We start from the raw sequence: 18,341 nt of genomic DNA on the forward strand, positions 1-18,341 counted from the left end.
ACACAGGACCCCGAGACACAGGACCTCCTTTCCATCCCCAAAGACATTGGACCCCCGAGACACAGGACCCCCTCTTCATCCCCAGAGACATAGGACCCCCAAGACACAGGACCCCCTCTCCATACCCAGAGACATAGGACCCCCAAGACACAGGACCCCCTCTCCATTCTCAGAGACATAGGACCCCAAGACACAGGACCCCCTCTCCATCCTCAGAGACATAGGACCCCCTCTCCATCCCCAGAGACATAGGACCCCTGAGACACAGGACCCCCTCACAGAGACACACGACCCCCTCTCCATCCCTAGAGACATTGGACCCCCAAGACACAGGACCCCCTTACAGAGACACAGGACCCACTCGACATTGGACCCTTTACAGAATCATTGGACTTAGGACGGTGGGGGCTCCTCATTGTACATTGCCTCTGTTCCTATTCCAGGGGACCCGGCACCGCTCCTCACAGTGCTGACCCCAAGGAGAAGAATTTACCCCCGGGAGAAGATTTGACCTCCCAGGAAGGAGACCCAACACCCCCAGGAAGAAGACCCCTCCAGGAAGGAGACCTGACACCCCAAGGAAGGAGACCCCTCAAGGAAGGAGACCCGACACCCCCAGGAAGGAGACCCCCCCAGGAAGGAGACCCGACACCCCCAGGAAGGAGACCCCCCCAGGAAGGAGACCCGACACCCCCAGGAAGGAGACCCGACACCTCCAGGAAGGAGACCCCTCCAGGAAGAAGACCTGACACCTCCAGGAAGTAGACCGGACACCCCCAGGTAAGTGACCCTTTTCATTCTGCCCCAGTGGGATGGATGGATGGATGGATGGACAGAGTCATCACTTACCTGCTGAAGGTGGGAATGTTGTATAACCAGGTAGGTGACAGGTGAGACTTTTACCGTGGGGGGGGGGCCAGGGTGTGCCATCATTAACCCCCCCCAGGGACCCCATTAAGGGAAGTGTTGTTGCCAATAGTAACCAGGTGTTACATATTGCTACATTCAGCTGATAATGGGATCTCTATGCCCCCTCCCCCGTCCCATTATCCCCCAATCACTTCCTTCCAGGCTGTCAGGTGATGGTCATGGCTCCACACATCCCAGAATTCCCTGTGGATCTGCTGGGACTTATAGTTCCTCATCGGCTGGAGAGTCAGAGGACAGTCCATACCCCTCCCCCTCATCACCTGTTGTATAGGGGACTGCAGGGACTGCTTCTCCCTCCCCCAGTCTGAGCTCTGCTGTATAGAGGACTGCAAGGACTGCTTCTCCCTCCCCCAGTCTGAGCTCTGCTGTATAGAGGACTTCAGGGACTGCTTCTCCCTCCCCCAGTCTGAGCTCTGCTGTATAGAGGACTTCAGGGACTGCTTCTCCCTCCCCCAGTCTGAGCTCTGCTGTATAGAGGAGTGCAGGGACTGCTTCTCCCTCCCCCAGTCTGAGCTCTGCTGTATAGAGGACTGCAGGGGCTGCTTCTCCCTCCTCCAGTCTGAGCTCTGCTGTATAGAGGAGTGCAGGGACTGCTTCTCCCTCCCCCAGTCTGAGCTCTGCTGTATAGAGGAGTGCAGGGACTGCTTCTCCCTCCCCCAGTCTGAGCTCTGCTGTATAGAGGACTGCAGGGGCTGCTTCTCCCTCCCCCAGTCTGAGCTCTGCTGTATAGGGGACTGCAGGGACTGCTTCTCCCTTCCCCAGTCTGAGCTCTGCTGTATAGAGGAGTGCAGGGACTGCTTCTCCCTCCCCCAGTCTGAGCTCTGCTGTATAGAGGAGTGCAGGGACTGCTTCTCCCTCCCCCAGTCTGAGCTCTGCTGTATAGAGGACTGCAGGGGCTGCTTCTCCCTCCCCCAGTCTGAGCTCTGCTGTATAGAGGACTGCAGGGACTGCTTCTCCCTTCCCCAGTCTGAGCTCTGCTGTATAGGGGACTGCAGGGACTGCTTCTCCCTTCCCCAGTCTGAGCTCTGCTGTATAGAGGACTGCAAGGACTGCTTCTCCCTCCCCCAGTCTAAGCTCTGCTGTATAGAGGAGTGCAGGGACTGCTTCTCCCTCCCCCAGTCTGAGCTCTGCTGTATTGAGGACTGCAAGGACTGCTTCTCCCTCCCCCAGTCTGAGCTCTGCTGTATAGAGGAGTGCAGGGACTGCTTCTCCCTCCCCCAGTCTGAGCTCTGCTGTATTGAGGACTGCAGGGACTGCTTCTCCCTCCCCCAGTCTGAGCTCTGCTGTATTGAGGACTGCAAGGACTGCTTCTCCCTCCCCCAGTCTGAGCTCTGCTGTATAGAGGAGTGCAGGGACTGCTTCTCCCTCCCCCAGTCTGAGCTCTGCTGTAACTGTCAGTATTGCAATGCTTTCAGATCTGGGCTGTGTGTTTCCATTGACACACACAGCACATCTCAGCCCCGCCCATTCGCACAGGCTGTGGATGACAGCAGTAGGAGCCAATAAGGAAGGAGGGAGGAGCTCAGGTAAGTATGATGGGGGAGGAGCTCAGGTAAGTATGATGGAGGGGAGGGAGGAGCTCAGGTAAGTATGATGTAGGGGAGGGAGGAGCTCAGGTAAGTATGATGGAGGGGAGGGAGGAGCTCAGGTAAGTATGATGGAGAGGAGGGAGGAGCTTAGGTAAGTATGATGAGGGGAGGAGCTCAGGTAAGTATGATGGGGGAAGGAGCTCAGGTAAGTATGATGGGGTGGGAGGAGCTCAGGTAAGTATGATGGAGGGGAGGGAGGAGCTCAGGTAAGTATGATGGAGGGGAGGGAGGAGCTTAGGTAAGTATGATGAGGGGAGGAGCTCAGGTAAGTATGATGGGGGAAGGAGCTCAGGTAAGTATGATGGGGGGAGGGAGGAGCTCAGGTAAGTATGATGGGGGAAGGAGCTCAGGTAAGTATGATGGGGTGGGAGGAGCTCAGGTAAGTATGATGGAGGGGAGGGAGGAGCTCAGGTAAGTATGATGGGGGGAGGGAGGAGCTCAGGTAAGTATGATGGGGTGGGAGGAGCTCAGGTAAGTATGATGGGGGGAGGGAGGAGGTGCACCCCTGAATGCAGAGAATGGGAACCTTCTACCTGTAGAAGTTTCTGGATGGGGGAGGAGGGGTACACTCTCAGATTCCCCCCCCCCCGCTGTCCTGTGTGCAGAACGGAGGGCTGTGATTGGCTGAGGAGGGTTCTCCGGCACAAACAAAGCTTTTCTCTCTTTTCCCGTCTTTTGTCCATTGTGTGCCGGCGGTGACATCTCCCCCCATCCCCCGATACTCATCATTACCTCTTCTCTCCCCTCCCCCCTCACAGATACCCCGGGACAGCGCCGCCTGCTGGACGCTTGGAGATGCTGATGCAGTTGCCTCCATCAGGTGAGTGCGCAGGATTGTCCAATCAGATTGTATGGTGTGTGGGGACCCCGAGGGCAGAGCTTCCAGTGTCCGGGGCAAGAACTGTCCCTCCCCCTTTATTAATACAAGCCCCACCCTGCGTCCAGACAGCTGCCCCTCCTCCCCTTCCCCTGACTGAGACTGAGATGGAAGGGTTCAATCCCATCCCCTTATTTATAGCTGTGTCCCCGCTGGGGGGGATTTCCCTTCACTTTCTCTCCTGGTGACACAACAGGAAGTGAGGAGAGACCAACCAGCCAATAACAGTCCTGAACCTCCTGTCTGAAATCAGAACTGTCTGTGTCACTGATTGGGCGAAACTCGTCACCACAAGAGAAACATTCCAATCCTCCGAGAGGAAACATTGTATCCATCCAATCGTTATCATCCACCCACCTTCCCGATTATCTGTCCAATGGGATCCCTTTCAGGATCTGTCCTTGTGGGCGGATCCCCTGAATGGACCTCCCAAGCAGGTCCTGATAGGTTGGATGACGCTCTGTCCTGACCAGTGAGATTTCGGGAGCATTTCGGAGTCCCGCCTCCTTCCTCAGGACTGTGCAGGTGAATATAGGAGAGTTGGCCATACACTTCACAACCTGATTGTACAAAGTGAGAGACTTCCTGATTGGATGATAGGACTGTGTATGTGAGAGACTTCCTGATTGGATGATAGGACTGTGTATGTGAGGTGTATCTGGGGGCTGACTCTTTCTCTTCTCCCTCCAGGACTTGTCCATCACGCCAGGAAGGTGATCTATCGCGGGCCGCCATCCCATTGCCAGACGCGGGAATTCGTTCGGAAGAACGCCGCCAATTTCCTGTCCCTGGCCAACCTGCTGATGGGTCTGAGCTCCATCCTCTGCAACCTGAACGGGTGAGCGCCCGGAACATTCCAAACATCGACTTCCTCCTCTGACACACCCACTTTCCATCCTTTTGTAGAAGGGGGCGTGGCAGAGATCCGACTGGTGCTGGGGGCTTTCATTGGCATTAATAAGGGGAAACTTCAGTCTAAAAAATCTTTATATGCGATATTATTCATTTTCTGGCTGGCTGCTTGTGTAGCTTAGAAAGTCTTATTTAACCCAGCCAATCAGCTTCTTCCTGTTCCTCACCGACAACGTTCTCCCTTTATCTGAGTTTTCAAAGCTGTCTTTCACTTCCTGAAAAGGTTGTCGGTCTTTTTTAAAAGGCATGCCTAGACCTGCCCTGCCCCACCCCCCATCCCTCCAAGCCCCGCCCCCCATTCCTCCTATCCTTCACAGAACATGATCTCCTGTCTTCATAGCCTCATTTAGGCCAGCAGCTTCTCCTGGGGGGGGGGGGGGAGAGGTCAGGAGGTGGGGGTTCACATGACCAGCACTATATATGAAAGAAATAAGGTAGAAAGGAACATTTGTGAAAGTGTAGAAGGATACGGATCCATTTATATTGCTCATTACTAGGGATGATCAAACGGTTCGGGTCGACCCGAACATTGACTGTTCGAAATTCGGCCGAATTCCGAACTTTTTGTGGAAAAAGTTTGGAATTCGGCAACCAGAACCGACCAAAATGCAATGGGACAGGAACTGGGCTTTAAAAGCCAGTGATTGGACCAGAACCATCAGTAAAAGCCAATTGAGGGGGCAGGAGGATGCTAGGAATGTGATTGGAGTGACTAGGGGGTCCAGAGGCCAATCAGTAGTGAATACGCCCCCCCCCCCCGAGTATATAACATAGCCCCGCCAAATCTCTAGCACTGTAATACAGGGCTGTGGAAGAGAGTGGAAGCAGTTCTGTTACTTCTGCTTCAAAGTGTCATTTAGCAATTATTAGTGTGAGGAAAGGGATATCTAGTGTAGTTAGGGTGCTATTTTACACTATAGTTAGATTTAATAATCTAGTTTCTGTTGGGAAAGTGTTAAGTGTCAGGGTGACCGTAGTGTAGTGTAGGGTGAACTGACACTGACTGCTATGGCAGGGTGACAAAACCCTTCCATGTCAGGGTGACCGCCATAGAAAAAAGATCGTTTGTCTTAGAATTGCAGTAGAGCAGGCATAGGGCTCCGCTCCTTTCACACCTGGCCGTTTTTGTTGCAGGCGTTTTTTTGGGCATTTTTTGGGCGTCTTTGGAGGCAGGCATAACATCTGAACTTCTGTGTAGGGGTATATATACACACACACACATATATATGTATATATACACTTACACACATATAGGTGTAAAAGTAGCAGAACCCTATGCCTGCGCTAATGAAATTATTTGCAGGCATAGGGCTCCGCTACTTTCACACCTATATGTGTGTATGTGTATATATACATATATGTGTGTGTATATACCCCTACACAGAAGTTCAGATGTTATGCCTGCCTCCAAAGACGTCCACAAAAAAGCCCAATAAACGCCTGCAACAAAAACGCCCAGGTGTGTTGTTGCAGGCGTTTTTTTGGGCATTTTTTAGGCGTCTTTGGAGGCAGGCATAACATCTGAACTTCTGTGTAGGGGTATATATACACACACACATATATGTATTTATACACATACACACATATAGGTGTGATAGGAGCGGAGCTCAATGCCTGCAAATAATTTCATTAGCGCAGGGACAGTGTCCTCATTTCAGAGACCGTCCCCAGAAACCAAGACTGTCTCCGGAAACCAAGTCTGTCCCCAGAAACCAAGACTGTCTCCGGAAACCAAGCCTGTCCCCGGAAACCAAGACTGTCCCCGGAAACCAAGACTGTCCCCGGAAACCAAGTCTGTCCCCGGAAACCAAGTCTGTCCCCGGAAACCAAGTCTGTCCCCGGAAACCAAGTCTGTCCCCGGAAACCAAGTCTGTCCCCGGAAACCAAGACTTTCCCCGTCTGTCCCCAGAAAGCAAGACTGTCCCCGGAAACCAAGTCTGTCCCCGGAAACCAAGACTGTCCCCGGAAACCAAGACTGTCCCCGGAAACCAAGTCTATCCCCGGAAACCAAGACTGTCCCCGGAAACCAAGTCTGTCCCCGGAAACCAAGTCTGTCCCCGGAAACCAAGTCTGTCCCTGGAAACCAAGACTGTCCCTGTCTGTCCCCAGAAACCAAGACTGTCCCCAGAAACCAAGTCTGTCCCCGGAAACCAAGACTGTCCCCGGAAACCAAGTCTGTCCCCGGAAACCAAGTCTGTCCCCGGAAACCAAGTCTGTCCCCGGAAACCAAGTCTGTCCCCGGATTGGGTTTGAACAGGGACCCAGGAAAGAAAGTCAGTGCAGAATTAAAAAAAAATGCTTAAATACACTCCCCGCTCTGCTGTTCCCCCGCTCCCCTTATCTGCTGCTCCACCGCTCCACAACTCCGTTGCTCCATCAATCCACTGCTCCACCACTCCACCGCTCCACCACTTTGCTGCCCTACCACTCTACCAATCCACCACTCTGCTGCTCCACCACTCTACCACTCCACCGCTCTACCGCTCCACCACTCTACCGCTCTCTACCACTCCACCACTACACCATTCTACCAGTCTACCACTCCACCACTCCGCAGCTTCATCAATCCACTGCTCCACCGCTCCGCCACTCCACTGCCCTACCACTCTACCGCTCCACCACTCTACCGTTCCGCCACTCGGCTGCTCCACCACTCCACTGCTCCACCACTCTACCACTCCACCACTCCACTGCTCTACCGCTCCACCACTCCGCCGCTCTACTGCTCTAACGCTCTACCGCTGCACTACTCTACCACTTCACCACTCTACCGCTCCACCACTCCGCTGTTCCACCACTCCGCTGCTCCACCACTCCACCACTCCTCCGCTCCACCACTATACTGCTCCACATTTCTGTCGCTCCATCACTCTGCCACTCCGCTGCTTTACCACGCCACTGCTCCACTACTCTGCTGCTCCACCACTCTGCCGCTCCACCACTCCTTCACTCTGCCACTCCACCACTCTGCTGCTCCATCACTTCTCCGCTCCACCACTCCGCTGCAAAACCCCTCCATTACTCCGCCACTCCACTGATCCACCACTCCGCTGCTCCATCACTCCACCACTCTGTCGCTCCATCACTCCACCACTCCTTCACTCCACGGCTCCTTCACTCCACTGCTCCACCACTCTGCTGCTCCATCACTCCACCACTCTGCTGCTCCATCACTCCACCGCTCCATCACTCCGCTGCTCCACCACTCACATCACTCCGCTGCTCCATCACTCCGCTGCTCCACCACTCATCACACTGCCGCTCCACTGCCGCAATATCACAGTCCCGCTATAAGTTGCTAATTGCCAACATTACTAGTAAAAAAAAGAAAAATATGTCCCTTGATTTCATGTTAAAATTCAGGTCACCGCATAATAAGGTCCTCTCAGCAGGCGGATGTTCATCCTCCTGAAGATCGGATTGGATTGCGGTTTTGTCGTATTATCTGTACACTGAGTTAAAGGCGCTCTCTGATTGGCTCCTCTCTCCCGGCAGGTACCGGCAGTGGGCGTGTTGGCTCCTCCTCACCGGCTTCATGTTGGACCTGGCAGACGGTGCGGTGGCTCGGCAGCTGAACACGTGCTCAGCTCTGGGTGAGTGACGTCATTATTCCATCCGCCGGTTAAACATTAACGAGGCAAGTAAGAGGCTCCCGCAGGGTTACCCACCTTGCCGTAAACCGCAAGAGGAAAGGACGCAGCCCTGAGCCCCACCGCCAGCCGGACCTCCATCAATCATTCCCCGACACCTCCAATACCCCCCAGTCTGCCTGAAATGAGGACTGTCTGTGTTACCCATAGCAACCAAAGTCCTCTTGGTAGCATGCTGCAGCTTTCACCTCGCTGATTTCTATTACAGTCAGAAAATGACAATGACAGACAATGAATGGCGGCTGAGAGTTCGTTCCTTTTCAGTCCCACTTGTCGGACTAATCGCTGATAGACATGTGCAGAACACAAAACTCGGAAACATTCGTTATGTTACTAATTTGGTTTCAGAATTCATTTAGTTTGGTTTCGTTTATAAATTTTTGGAACGATTCAAATTCTGCATTAACAAAATCTGTTTGTTAAGAAGGCCGGGAAGCCGTCCGCCGCGTCCTTAGCAACCGATGACTCATCAGCTGCCAGCGGGCTTCCTCACTGACAGCTGAATGTAAACAAACGAATGCCCAAAAAACTCCAACTCGCCAAAATGTCCAACCACGTCACTTCTGATGACTACAGCAGGAATAACGGGAGATTTGGACCAGTTGCTGTTTTCACAGACCACTCCGGTACACGCTATAATGACTGCAGATTGATAGCAACGGCCGCTACTAACCAACAACATGGCCATACTAGACCCTTCAAGTCTGGTATGGGTTCTAAGGTGAACCCCATGCCGAAATTAGAAAAAAAAACAGCATGAGGTTCCCCCCCCCCCCCCCACAGTCCATACTAGACCCTTCAAGTCTGGTATGGGTTCTAAGGTGAACCCCACGCCAAAATTGAAAAAAAAAAAAAAAACAGCATAGGGTCCCCCCTAAAATCCATACCAGACCCTTATCAGAGCATGCAAGGGAGACAAACGTGCCCCCCCCCTCCTAAACCATACCAGGTCACATGCCCCCAATATAGGGGGGGGGCTTGTCCCATGTTGATAGGAACAAGGGCCTCTTCCCCACAACCCTGGACTGTGGTTGTGGGGGACTGCGGGCGGGGGGGCTTATCGAAATCTGGGAACCCCCTTTAACAAGAGGGCACCGAAATCCCCCCCCCCATCTGAATGAGTATGGGGTACATACTACCTCTACCCAGTCACCAAAAAAGTGTAAAAAGTGAATAAAGATGAGTTTTTGACAATCCCTTTTTTAAAATATAAAAATCAATGTCCCCCGATGTAGATCCATCTTCAGTCACACCATTAGACCCGAAAAAAGAAAACCAAAACAAACCTCCGACCTCGTTGAAGGCTCCCTAACGACTGCCTGCTGCTCCATTTGACATTTCTTAATTAAGGGGCGGAGTCACCCAATGATGTCAGTGGGTAACCCCGCCCCCTTGTGACATCATTGACCCAGCATGCCCTGGTTATGGGGGCAGGGTCACCCGCTGATGTGATCGGTGACCCTTACCTATATAAGAAATGTAAGATGGAGGAGCAGGCAGTTGGCGGGGGACTTACAACAAGGTTGGAGGGGTTTTCCTTTTCTTTTTTTGGGTCGGTGGGGGCATGATTGGCGAAGGATTTACATTGGGGGGACAGTAATTGTCAAAAACTGGTTAGGTACCCCATACTCATTCACATAGGTTTCTGATGAGCCCCCCCCCATCCACAGACCCCCACAACCACAGTCCAGGGTTGTGGGGAAGAGGCCCTTGTCCCTATCAACATGGGGACAAGGTGCTATGGGGTGGGGGGCAGAGCCCCCCCCCTGCCCCAAAGCATCCCCCCATGTTGAGGGCATGTGGCCTGGTATGGTTCAGGACTGGGAGGGCACACGCTCCCCCCCCCCCCCACTTTCCTGACCTGCTGGGCTGCATGCTCGGATAAGGGTCTGGTATAGATTTTGGAGACGGAACCCCACACTGTTTTTTTTAATTTTGGCATGGGGTTCCCCTTATAAACTGAACTGGACCTGAAGGGGGGGGGACCCCACACTGTTTTTTTGTTTTTGTTTTTTTAATTTTGGCATGGGGTTCCCCTTAGAATGTGAACCGGACCTGAGGGGGGGGGGGGTCACACTGTTTTTTTTTTGTTTTATTTATAATTTTGGCATGGGGTTCCCCTTAGAATCTGAACCGGATGGTGTGATCTGTGCTGCGCCAGCATTCCCCATCAGAGAACTCATCCAGGGGTTTATTGTTCGCTTTTCAGGTGCGAAATTGGACGACTTTGCAGATTTCACATCGTTTGGATTGGCCACGGCGCTGCTTCTGCACAGGAATGGCGCGATGGACGCAATGCTGGTGATGGTGTACGCCCTGGCCGTCTTCACACGACTCTGCTTCTACTCCAGCGGTAAGGATCCGCCTATATTCACCCAACAATAATCACCTAAATATATTCACCCGAAAATATCGCCCAAAATTATCACCAAAATATATTTTCATCCAATATATTATCCAAAAATATTCACCCAAAAATATAACCCAAATACAGTATATTCACCCAAAATTATCACCCAAATATATTCACCCAAAAATATCGCCCAAATATATTCACCCGAAAATATCATCCAAAACTATTCACCCAAAAATATCACCCGATTATATTCACCAAAATACATTCAGCCAAAATTATCACCCAAATATATTCACCCGAAAATATCACCTGAATACATTTATCTACAAATATCACCCAAATATATTCACCTAAAAAATATCACCCAAATATATTCACCCGAAAATATCACCCACAAATATCACCAAAAAATATATTCACCCAAAAATATTGCCCAAAATTATCACCAAAATATATTCATCCAAAATTTTACCCAAAAATTTCACCTCAATACAGTATATTCACCCAAAAATATCACCCAAATATATTCATCCAAAATATTACTGAAAAATATTCACCCAGTAATATCACCCGAATATATTCACTCAAAAATGTCTCTTGAATATATTCACTCAGAAATATCACCCAAAAATATATTTACCCAAAAATATTATCCAGATATTTTCACCTGAAAATATTACCCAAAAATATCACTCGAAAATATTCACCCAGAAATATCACCTGAATACATACACCTAAAAATATCACCCAAATAAATTCACCCAAAATATATTTACCCAAAATCCTACCCAAAAATATTCACTCCAAAAAATTCACCGGAATATATTCACTCAAAATTATCACCCAAAAATATTCACCCAGAAATATCACCCAAATATATTTACCCAAAATATCATCCGGAAATATTCACCAAGAAATATTACCCAAAAATATCACCCAACTAAATTCTGCCTACTTTGCCGCCTCCTCCATTTCTCTGACCACGCCTCTAATGGCAGCTACAGTGCACACATTGCATTGTGGGACACTCCCTCTTCCCTTCCCTTCACTTTTAGTTGAGGTACAGGAAGTGACTCCCTGATTGTTGGGGGACAGGAAGTGACTCCCTGATTGTTGGGGGACAGGAAGTGACTCCCTGATTGTTGGGGGACAGGAAGTGACTCCCTGATTGTTGGGGAACAGGAAGTGACTCCCTGATTGTTGGGGGACAGGAAGTTATTTCCTGATTGCTGGGGGACAGGAAGTGACTCCCTGATTGTTGGGGGACAGGAAGTGACTCCCTGATTGTTGGGGAACAGGAAGTGACTCCCTGATTGTTGGGGAACAGGAAGTGACTCCCTGATTGTTGGGGGACAGGAAGTGACTCCCTGATTGTTGGGGGACAGGAAGTGACTCCCTGATTGTTGGAGGAAAAGAAGGGACTCCCTGATTGTTGGGGGACAGGAAGGGATTTCCTGATTGTTGGGGGACAGGAAGGGAATCCCTGATTGTTGGGGGACAGGAAGTAACTCCCTGATTGTTGGGGGACAGGAAGTTGTTCCCTGATTGTTGGGGGACAGGAAGGAACTCCCTGATTGTTGGGGGACAGGAAGTAACTCCCTGATTGTTGGGGGACAGGAAGTTTTTCCCTGATTGTTGGAGGACAGGAAGGGACTCCTTGATTGTTGGGGTACAGGAAGTAACTCCCTGATTGTTGGGGGACAGGAAGTGATTCCCTGATTGTTGGGGGAAAAGAAGGGACTCCCTGATTGTTGAGGGACAGGAAGTGACTCCCTGATTGTTGGGGGACAGGAAGTGATTCCCTGATTAATGGGGGACAGGAAGGGATTTCCTGATTGTTGGGGGACAGGAAGGGAATCCCTGATTGTTGGGGGACAGGAAATGACTCCCTGATTGTTGGGGGACAGGAAGGGACCCCCTGATTTTTGGGGGACAGGAAGTGATTGATTGTTGGGGGACAGGAAGTGATTCACTGATTGTTGGGGTACAGGAAGTGATTCCCTAATTGCTGGGGAACAGGAAGTGACTTCCTTATTGTTGGGGGACAGGAAGTGACTTCCTTATTGTTGGGGGACAGGAAGCGACTCCGATTGTTGGGGGACAGGAAGTGGTTTCCTGATTGTTGGGGGACAGGAAGTGACTCCCTGATTTTGAGGGACAGGAAGTGACTCCCTGATTGTTGGGGGACAGGAAGTGACTCCCTGATTTTGGGGGACAGGAAGTAACTCCCTGATTGTTGGGGGACAGGAAGTGACTCCCTGATTGCTGGGGGACAGGAAGGGACTCTCTGATTGTTGGGGGACAGGAAGTGATTCCCTGATTGATGGGGGACAGGAAGGAATTTCCTGATTGTTGGGGAACAGGAAGGGAATCCCTGATTGTTGGGGGACAGGAAGTGATTCCCTAAATGTTAGGGGACAGGAAGTGATTCCCTGATTGTTGGGGGACAGGAAGTGACTCCCTGATTGTTGGGGGACAGGAAGTGACTCCCTGATTGTTGGGGGACAGGAAGGGACCCACTGATTGTTGGGGGTAAGGAAGGGACTCCCTGATTGTTGAGGTACAGGAAGGGATTACCTAATTGCTGGGGAACAGGAAGGGACTCTCTGATTGTTGGGGGACAGGAAGGGACTCCCTGATTGTTGGGGGACAGGAAGGGACTCCCTGATTGTTGGGGGACAGGAAGTAACTCCCTGATTGTTGGGGGACAGGAAGGGACCCACTGATTGGGTGGGGTAAAGAAGGGACTCCCTGATTGTTGGGGTACAGGAAGTGACTCCCTGATTGTTGGGGAACAGGAAGTGATTCACTGATTGTTGGGGGATAAGAAGGGACTCCCTGATTGTTGGGGGATAAGAAGGGACTCCCTGATTGTTGGGGGACATGAAGTTATTTCCTGATTGCTGGGGGACAGGAAGTAACTCCCTGATTGTTGGGGGGACAGAAAGTGATTCCCTGATTATTGGGGGACAGGAAGTGACTCCCTGATTGTTGGGGGACAGGAAGTGATTCCCTGATTATTGGGGGACAGGAAGTGACTCCCTGATTATTGGGGACAGGAAGTGACTCCCTGATTGTTGGGGGACAGGAAGTGATTTCCTGATTTTTGGGGGACAGGAAGTCACTCCCTGATTGTTGGGGGACAGGAAGTGACTCCCTGATTGTTGGGGGACAGGAAGTGATTTCCTGATTGTTGGGGGACAGGAAGTGACTCCCTGATTGTTGGGGGACAGGAAGTGACTCCCTGATTGTTGGGGGACAGGAAGTGACTCCCTGATTGTTGGGACTCCCCCATAATTGTCAGCCTAGTGAGATTTGGGCAGGATGGAGAGTTATTGATGTCACATAATGTGTCTTCTCCCCAGGAATCCCCTTTATGTACCGCGGTTTGCCCTGTCCATACGCCTCCGCCATCTTGTCCTGCGCCTCTCTCCTGACCAGTGGGCACCCGCTAGTCCTGCACGCCATCGCCATCATCATGATCCTGTTTATGATTGATCAGGGGATCTACCCGCATGACAAGATCCTGGAATCCCAGGCCTGGAAGAAGATGGTGTTTGCAGGAGGTGAGAGACACACGGGGGGTATGGAGGGTACAGGAGGTACCAAGGCTGGGGACTTATAGGGGTGAGAGACACACGGGGGGTATGGAGGGTACAGGAGGTACCCAGGCTGGGGACTTATAGGGGTGAGAACACACGGGGGGTATGGAGGGTACAGGAGGTACCAAGGCTGGGGACTTATAGGGGTGAAGAGAGACACGGGGGGTATGGAGGGTACAGGAGGTACCAAGGCTGGGGACTTATAGGGGTGAGAGACACACGGGGGGTATGGAGGGTACAGGAGGTACCAAGGTTGGGGACTTCTGGGGGTGAGAGACACACGGGGGGTATGGAGGGTACAGGAGGTACCAAGGCTGGGGACTTATGGGGGTGAGAGACACACGGGGGGTATGGAGGATACAGGAGGTACCAAGGCTGGGGACTTATAGGGGTGAGAGACACACGGGGGGTATGGAGGGTACAGGAGGTACCAAGGCTGGGGTCTTATAGGGGTGAGAGACACACGGGGGGTATGGAGGGTACAGGAGGTACCAAGGTTGGGGACTTATAGGGGTGAGAGACACGGGGGGTATGGAGGGTACAGGAGGTACCAAGGCTGGGGACTTATAGGGGTGAAGAGAGACACGGGGGGTATGGAGGGTACAGGAGGTACCAAGGCTGGGGACTTATAGGGGTGAGAGACACACGGGGGGTATGGAGGGTACAGGAGGTACCAAGGTTGGGGACTTCTGGGGGTGAGAGACACACGGGGGGTATGGAGGGTACAGGAGGTACCAAGGCTGGGGACTTATGGGGGTGAGAGACACACGGGGGGTATGGAGGGTACAGGAGGTACCAAGGCTGGGGTCTTATAGGGGTGAGAGACACACGGGTGGTATGGAGGGTACAGGAGGTACCAAGGCTGGGGACTTATAGGGGTGAGAGACACACGGGGGGTATGGAGGGTACAGGAGGTACCAAGGCTGGGGACTTATAGGGGTGAGAGACACACGGGGGGTATGGAGGGTACAGGAGGTACCCAGGCTGGGGACTTATAGGGGTGAGAACACACGGGGGGTATGGAGGGTACAGGAGGTACCAAGGTTGGGGACTTATAGGGGTGAGAGACACGGGGGGTATGGAGGGTACAGGAGGTACCAAGGCTGGGGACTTATAGGGGTGAAGAGAGACACGGGGGGTATGGAGGGTACAGGAGGTACCAAGGCTGGGGACTTATAGGGGTGAGAGACACACGGGGGGTATGGAGGGTACAGGAGGTACCAAGGTTGGGGACTTCTGGGGGTGAGACACACACGGGGGGTATGGAGGGTACAGGAGGTACCAAGGCTGGGGACTTATGGGGGTGAGAGACACACGGGGGGTATGGAGGATACAGGAGGTACCAAGGCTGGGGACTTATAGGGGTGAGAGACACACGGGGGGTATGGAGGGTACAGGAGGTACCAAGGCTCGGGTCTTATAGGGGTGAGAGACACACGGGGGGTATGGAGGGTACAGGAGGTACCAAGGTTGGGGACTTATAGGGGTGAGAGACACGGGGGGTATGGAGGGTACAGGAGGTACCAAGGCTGGGGACTTATAGGGGTGAAGAGAGACACGGGGGGTATGGAGGGTACAGGAGGTACCAAGGCTGGGGACTTATAGGGGTGAGAGACACACGGGGGGTATGGAGGGTACAGGAGGTACCAAGGCTGGGGACTTATAGGGGTGAGAGACACACGGGGGGTATGGAGGGTACAGGAGGTACCAAGGTTGGGGACTTCTGGGGGTGAGAGACACACGGGGGGTATGGAGGGTACAGGAGGTACCAAGGCTGGGGTCTTATAGGGGTGAGAGACACACGGGGGGTATGGAGGGTACAGGAGGTACCAAGGCTGGGGACTTATGGGGGTGAGAGACACACGGGGGGTATGGAGGGTACAGGAGGTACCAAGGCTGGGGACTTATGGGGGTGAGAGACACACGGGGGGTATGGAGGGTACAGGAGGCACCAAGGCTGGGGACTTATGGGGGTGAGAGACACACGGGGGGTATGGAGGGTACAGGAGGTACCAAGGCTGGGGACTTATAGGGGTGAGAGACACACGGGGGGTATGGAGGGTACAGGAGGTACCAAGGCTGGGGACTTATAGGGGTGAGAGACACACGGGGGGTATGGAGGGTACAGGAGGTACCAAGGCTGGGGTCTTATAGGGGTGAGAGACACACGGGGGGTATGGAGGGTACAGGAGGCACCAAGGCTGGGGACTTATAGGGGTGAGAGACACACGGGGGGTATGGAGGGTACAGGAGGTACCAAGGTTGGGGACTTATAGGGGTGAGAGACACGGGGGGTATGGAGGGTACAGGAGGTACCAAGGCTGGGGACTTATAGGGGTGAAGAGAGACACGGGGGGTATGGAGGGTACAGGAGGTACCAAGGCTGGGGACTTATAGGGGTGAGAGACACACGGGGGGTATGGAGGGTACAGGAGGTACCAAGGCTGGGGACTTATAGGGGTGAGAGACACACGGGGGGTATGGAGGGTACAGGAGGTACCAAGGTTGGGGACTTCTGGGGGTGAGAGACACACGGGGGGTATGGAGGGTACAGGAGGTACCAAGGCTGGGGTCTTATAGGGGTGAGAGACACACGGGGGGTATGGAGGGTACAGGAGGTACCAAGGTTGGGGACTTCTGGGGGTGAGACACACACGGGGGGTATGGAGGGTACAGGAGGCACCAAGGCTGGGGACTTATGGGGGTGAGAGACACACGGGGGGTATGGAGGGTACAGGAGGTACCAAGGCTGGGGACTTATAGGGGTGAGAGACACACGGGGGGTATGGAGGGTACAGGAGGTACCAAGGCTGGGGACTTATAGGGGTGAGAGACACACGGGGGGTATGGAGGGTACAGGAGGTACCAAGGCTGGGGACTTCTGGGGGTGAGAGACACACGGGGGGTATGGAGGGTACAGGGGTGGGCACTCACATGGATGAAGGTGGGAGGTCTTAGCACGGTCGCAGTCGTTGCCATGGGTTACCACATTTCAGCAGAATAAATAAGTCACAATGAAGAACACAACGTTGAATATTTTCCACATTTTACAGAGGCAGAAAAAACACAAAAACATTGAATCTTCTTCTACATTTCATACAAATTACCCCAATAATTGTCACCATCATCCCCACCCCCACAGGGGAAATCACAGGGTGGGGGAGGAGTCTACAGACAGCTGGGTACTTCAAAAGAGTGGGGGAGGGGTCTACATATAGCTAGGTGGGACAGTATTTAAGAGGGAGGAGTCTACATACAGCTGGGTGGGGCAGCCTAGTGGAGGGAGGTGTCTGCATACAGTTAGGTGTAGCAACAGATAAGAGGGAGGAGTCTCCATAGGGTGTGGCAGAAGAGTGGGGGAGGAGACTACTTACAGCCGGGAGTGGCAGCAGAGTGGGGGAAGGAGTCTACATACAGCTGGGTGGGGCAGCAGAGTGGGGGGAGGAGTTTACATAAAGCTGGGTGGGGCAGCAGAGTGGGGGGAGGAGTTTACATAAAGCTGGGTGTGGCTGCAGGGTGAGGGGGGGAGTCTACACACAGCTGGGTGTGGCCGCAGAGTGGGGAGAGGAGTGTACATACAGCTGGGTGTGGCAGCATTGTGGGGGGAGGAGTTTACATACAGATAGGTGTGGCAGCATAGTGGGGGGAGGAGTTTACATACAGCTGGGTGTGGCTGCAGGGTGAGGGGGGACTCTACATACAGCTGGGCGTGGCAGCGTAGTCAGGGGAGGAGTTTACATACAGATGGGTGTGGCAGCAGAGTGGGGGGGAGGAGTCCACACACAGCTAGGTGTGGCAGCAGAGTGGGGGGAGGAGTCTACATACAGTTGGGTGTGACAGCAGAGTGGGGGGGAGGAGTCTACATAGAGCTGGGTGTGACAGCAGAGTGGAGGGAGGAGTCTACATACAGTTGGGTGTGGCAGCAGAGTGGGGGGAGGAGTCTACATAGAGCTGGGTGTGGCAGCAGAGTGGAGGGAGGAGTCTACATACAGTTGGGTGTGGCAGCATAGTGGGGGGAGGAGTCTACACACAGCTGGGTGTGGCAGCAGAGTGGGGGAGGAGTCTACACACAGCTGGGTGTGGCAGTGGAGTGTAGGAGGAGTTTACATGCAGATGTAGGAGGAGTCTCTGACAATGTCTATCTCCTTTCAGGTGTGTTGATGGTGCTGTGCTCCTTCTCCCCCCTGGCGTGTTTGTACCACTTGGTATGGTCCATGTCATACATCCTCTTCCCGGAGGCCTTATGGAGCTTTAAGGTGTGATGTGATTGGCTGCCTTGGTTTGCAGTGAGGACTGTGCAGTATATAGTATACATAAGTCGCAGTATATAGAGGCCTCTCCCTGGACCCCCACCGGATCCTCATCCTTCAGAAGACATAAAATACGGAGACCAGGAGACGCTCCTCTCCCCCCATTAGGAATTCC

The 18,341-nt window shown here is 52.8% G+C and overlaps 1 protein-coding gene across 1 annotated transcript; it reads left to right on the forward strand.

Annotated features, from left to right (window-relative positions):
- Positions 1-556: 556 nt before the first annotated feature.
- On the forward strand, positions 557-18,212 carry TMEM269 (transmembrane protein 269). The gene is made up of 7 exons (XM_082273237.1): positions 557-577; positions 3,275-3,339; positions 4,087-4,234; positions 7,804-7,901; positions 10,168-10,311; positions 13,680-13,898; positions 18,030-18,212. Exons 2-7 carry the CDS (start codon positions 3,315-3,317, stop codon positions 18,176-18,178), a joined length of 783 nt encoding a protein of 260 aa, XP_082129363.1. The 5' UTR covers positions 557-577; positions 3,275-3,314; the 3' UTR covers positions 18,179-18,212.
- Positions 18,213-18,341: the final 129 nt, after the last annotated feature.

This window comes from Pelophylax lessonae, assembly GCF_965119305.1.
Source record: "Pelophylax lessonae genome assembly, chromosome: 12".
NCBI classification, from domain to species: domain Eukaryota; kingdom Metazoa; phylum Chordata; class Amphibia; order Anura; family Ranidae; genus Pelophylax; species Pelophylax lessonae.

What these genes read in the sequence shown, in the direction of transcription:
- TMEM269 (XM_082273237.1), top strand. Translation starts at nt 3,315, where the DNA reads ATGCTGATGCAGTTGCCTCCATCAG. An exon ending in GAACACGTGCTCAGCTCTGG is followed by an intron (nt 7,902 to 10,167) that starts GTGAGTGACGTC and finishes TTCGCTTTTCAG; the next exon opens with GTGCGAAATTGGACGACTTT. An exon ending in AGGTGAGAGACACACGGGGG is followed by an intron (nt 13,899 to 18,029) that starts GTATGGAGGGTA and finishes GTTTACATGCAG; the next exon opens with ATGTAGGAGGAGTCTCTGAC.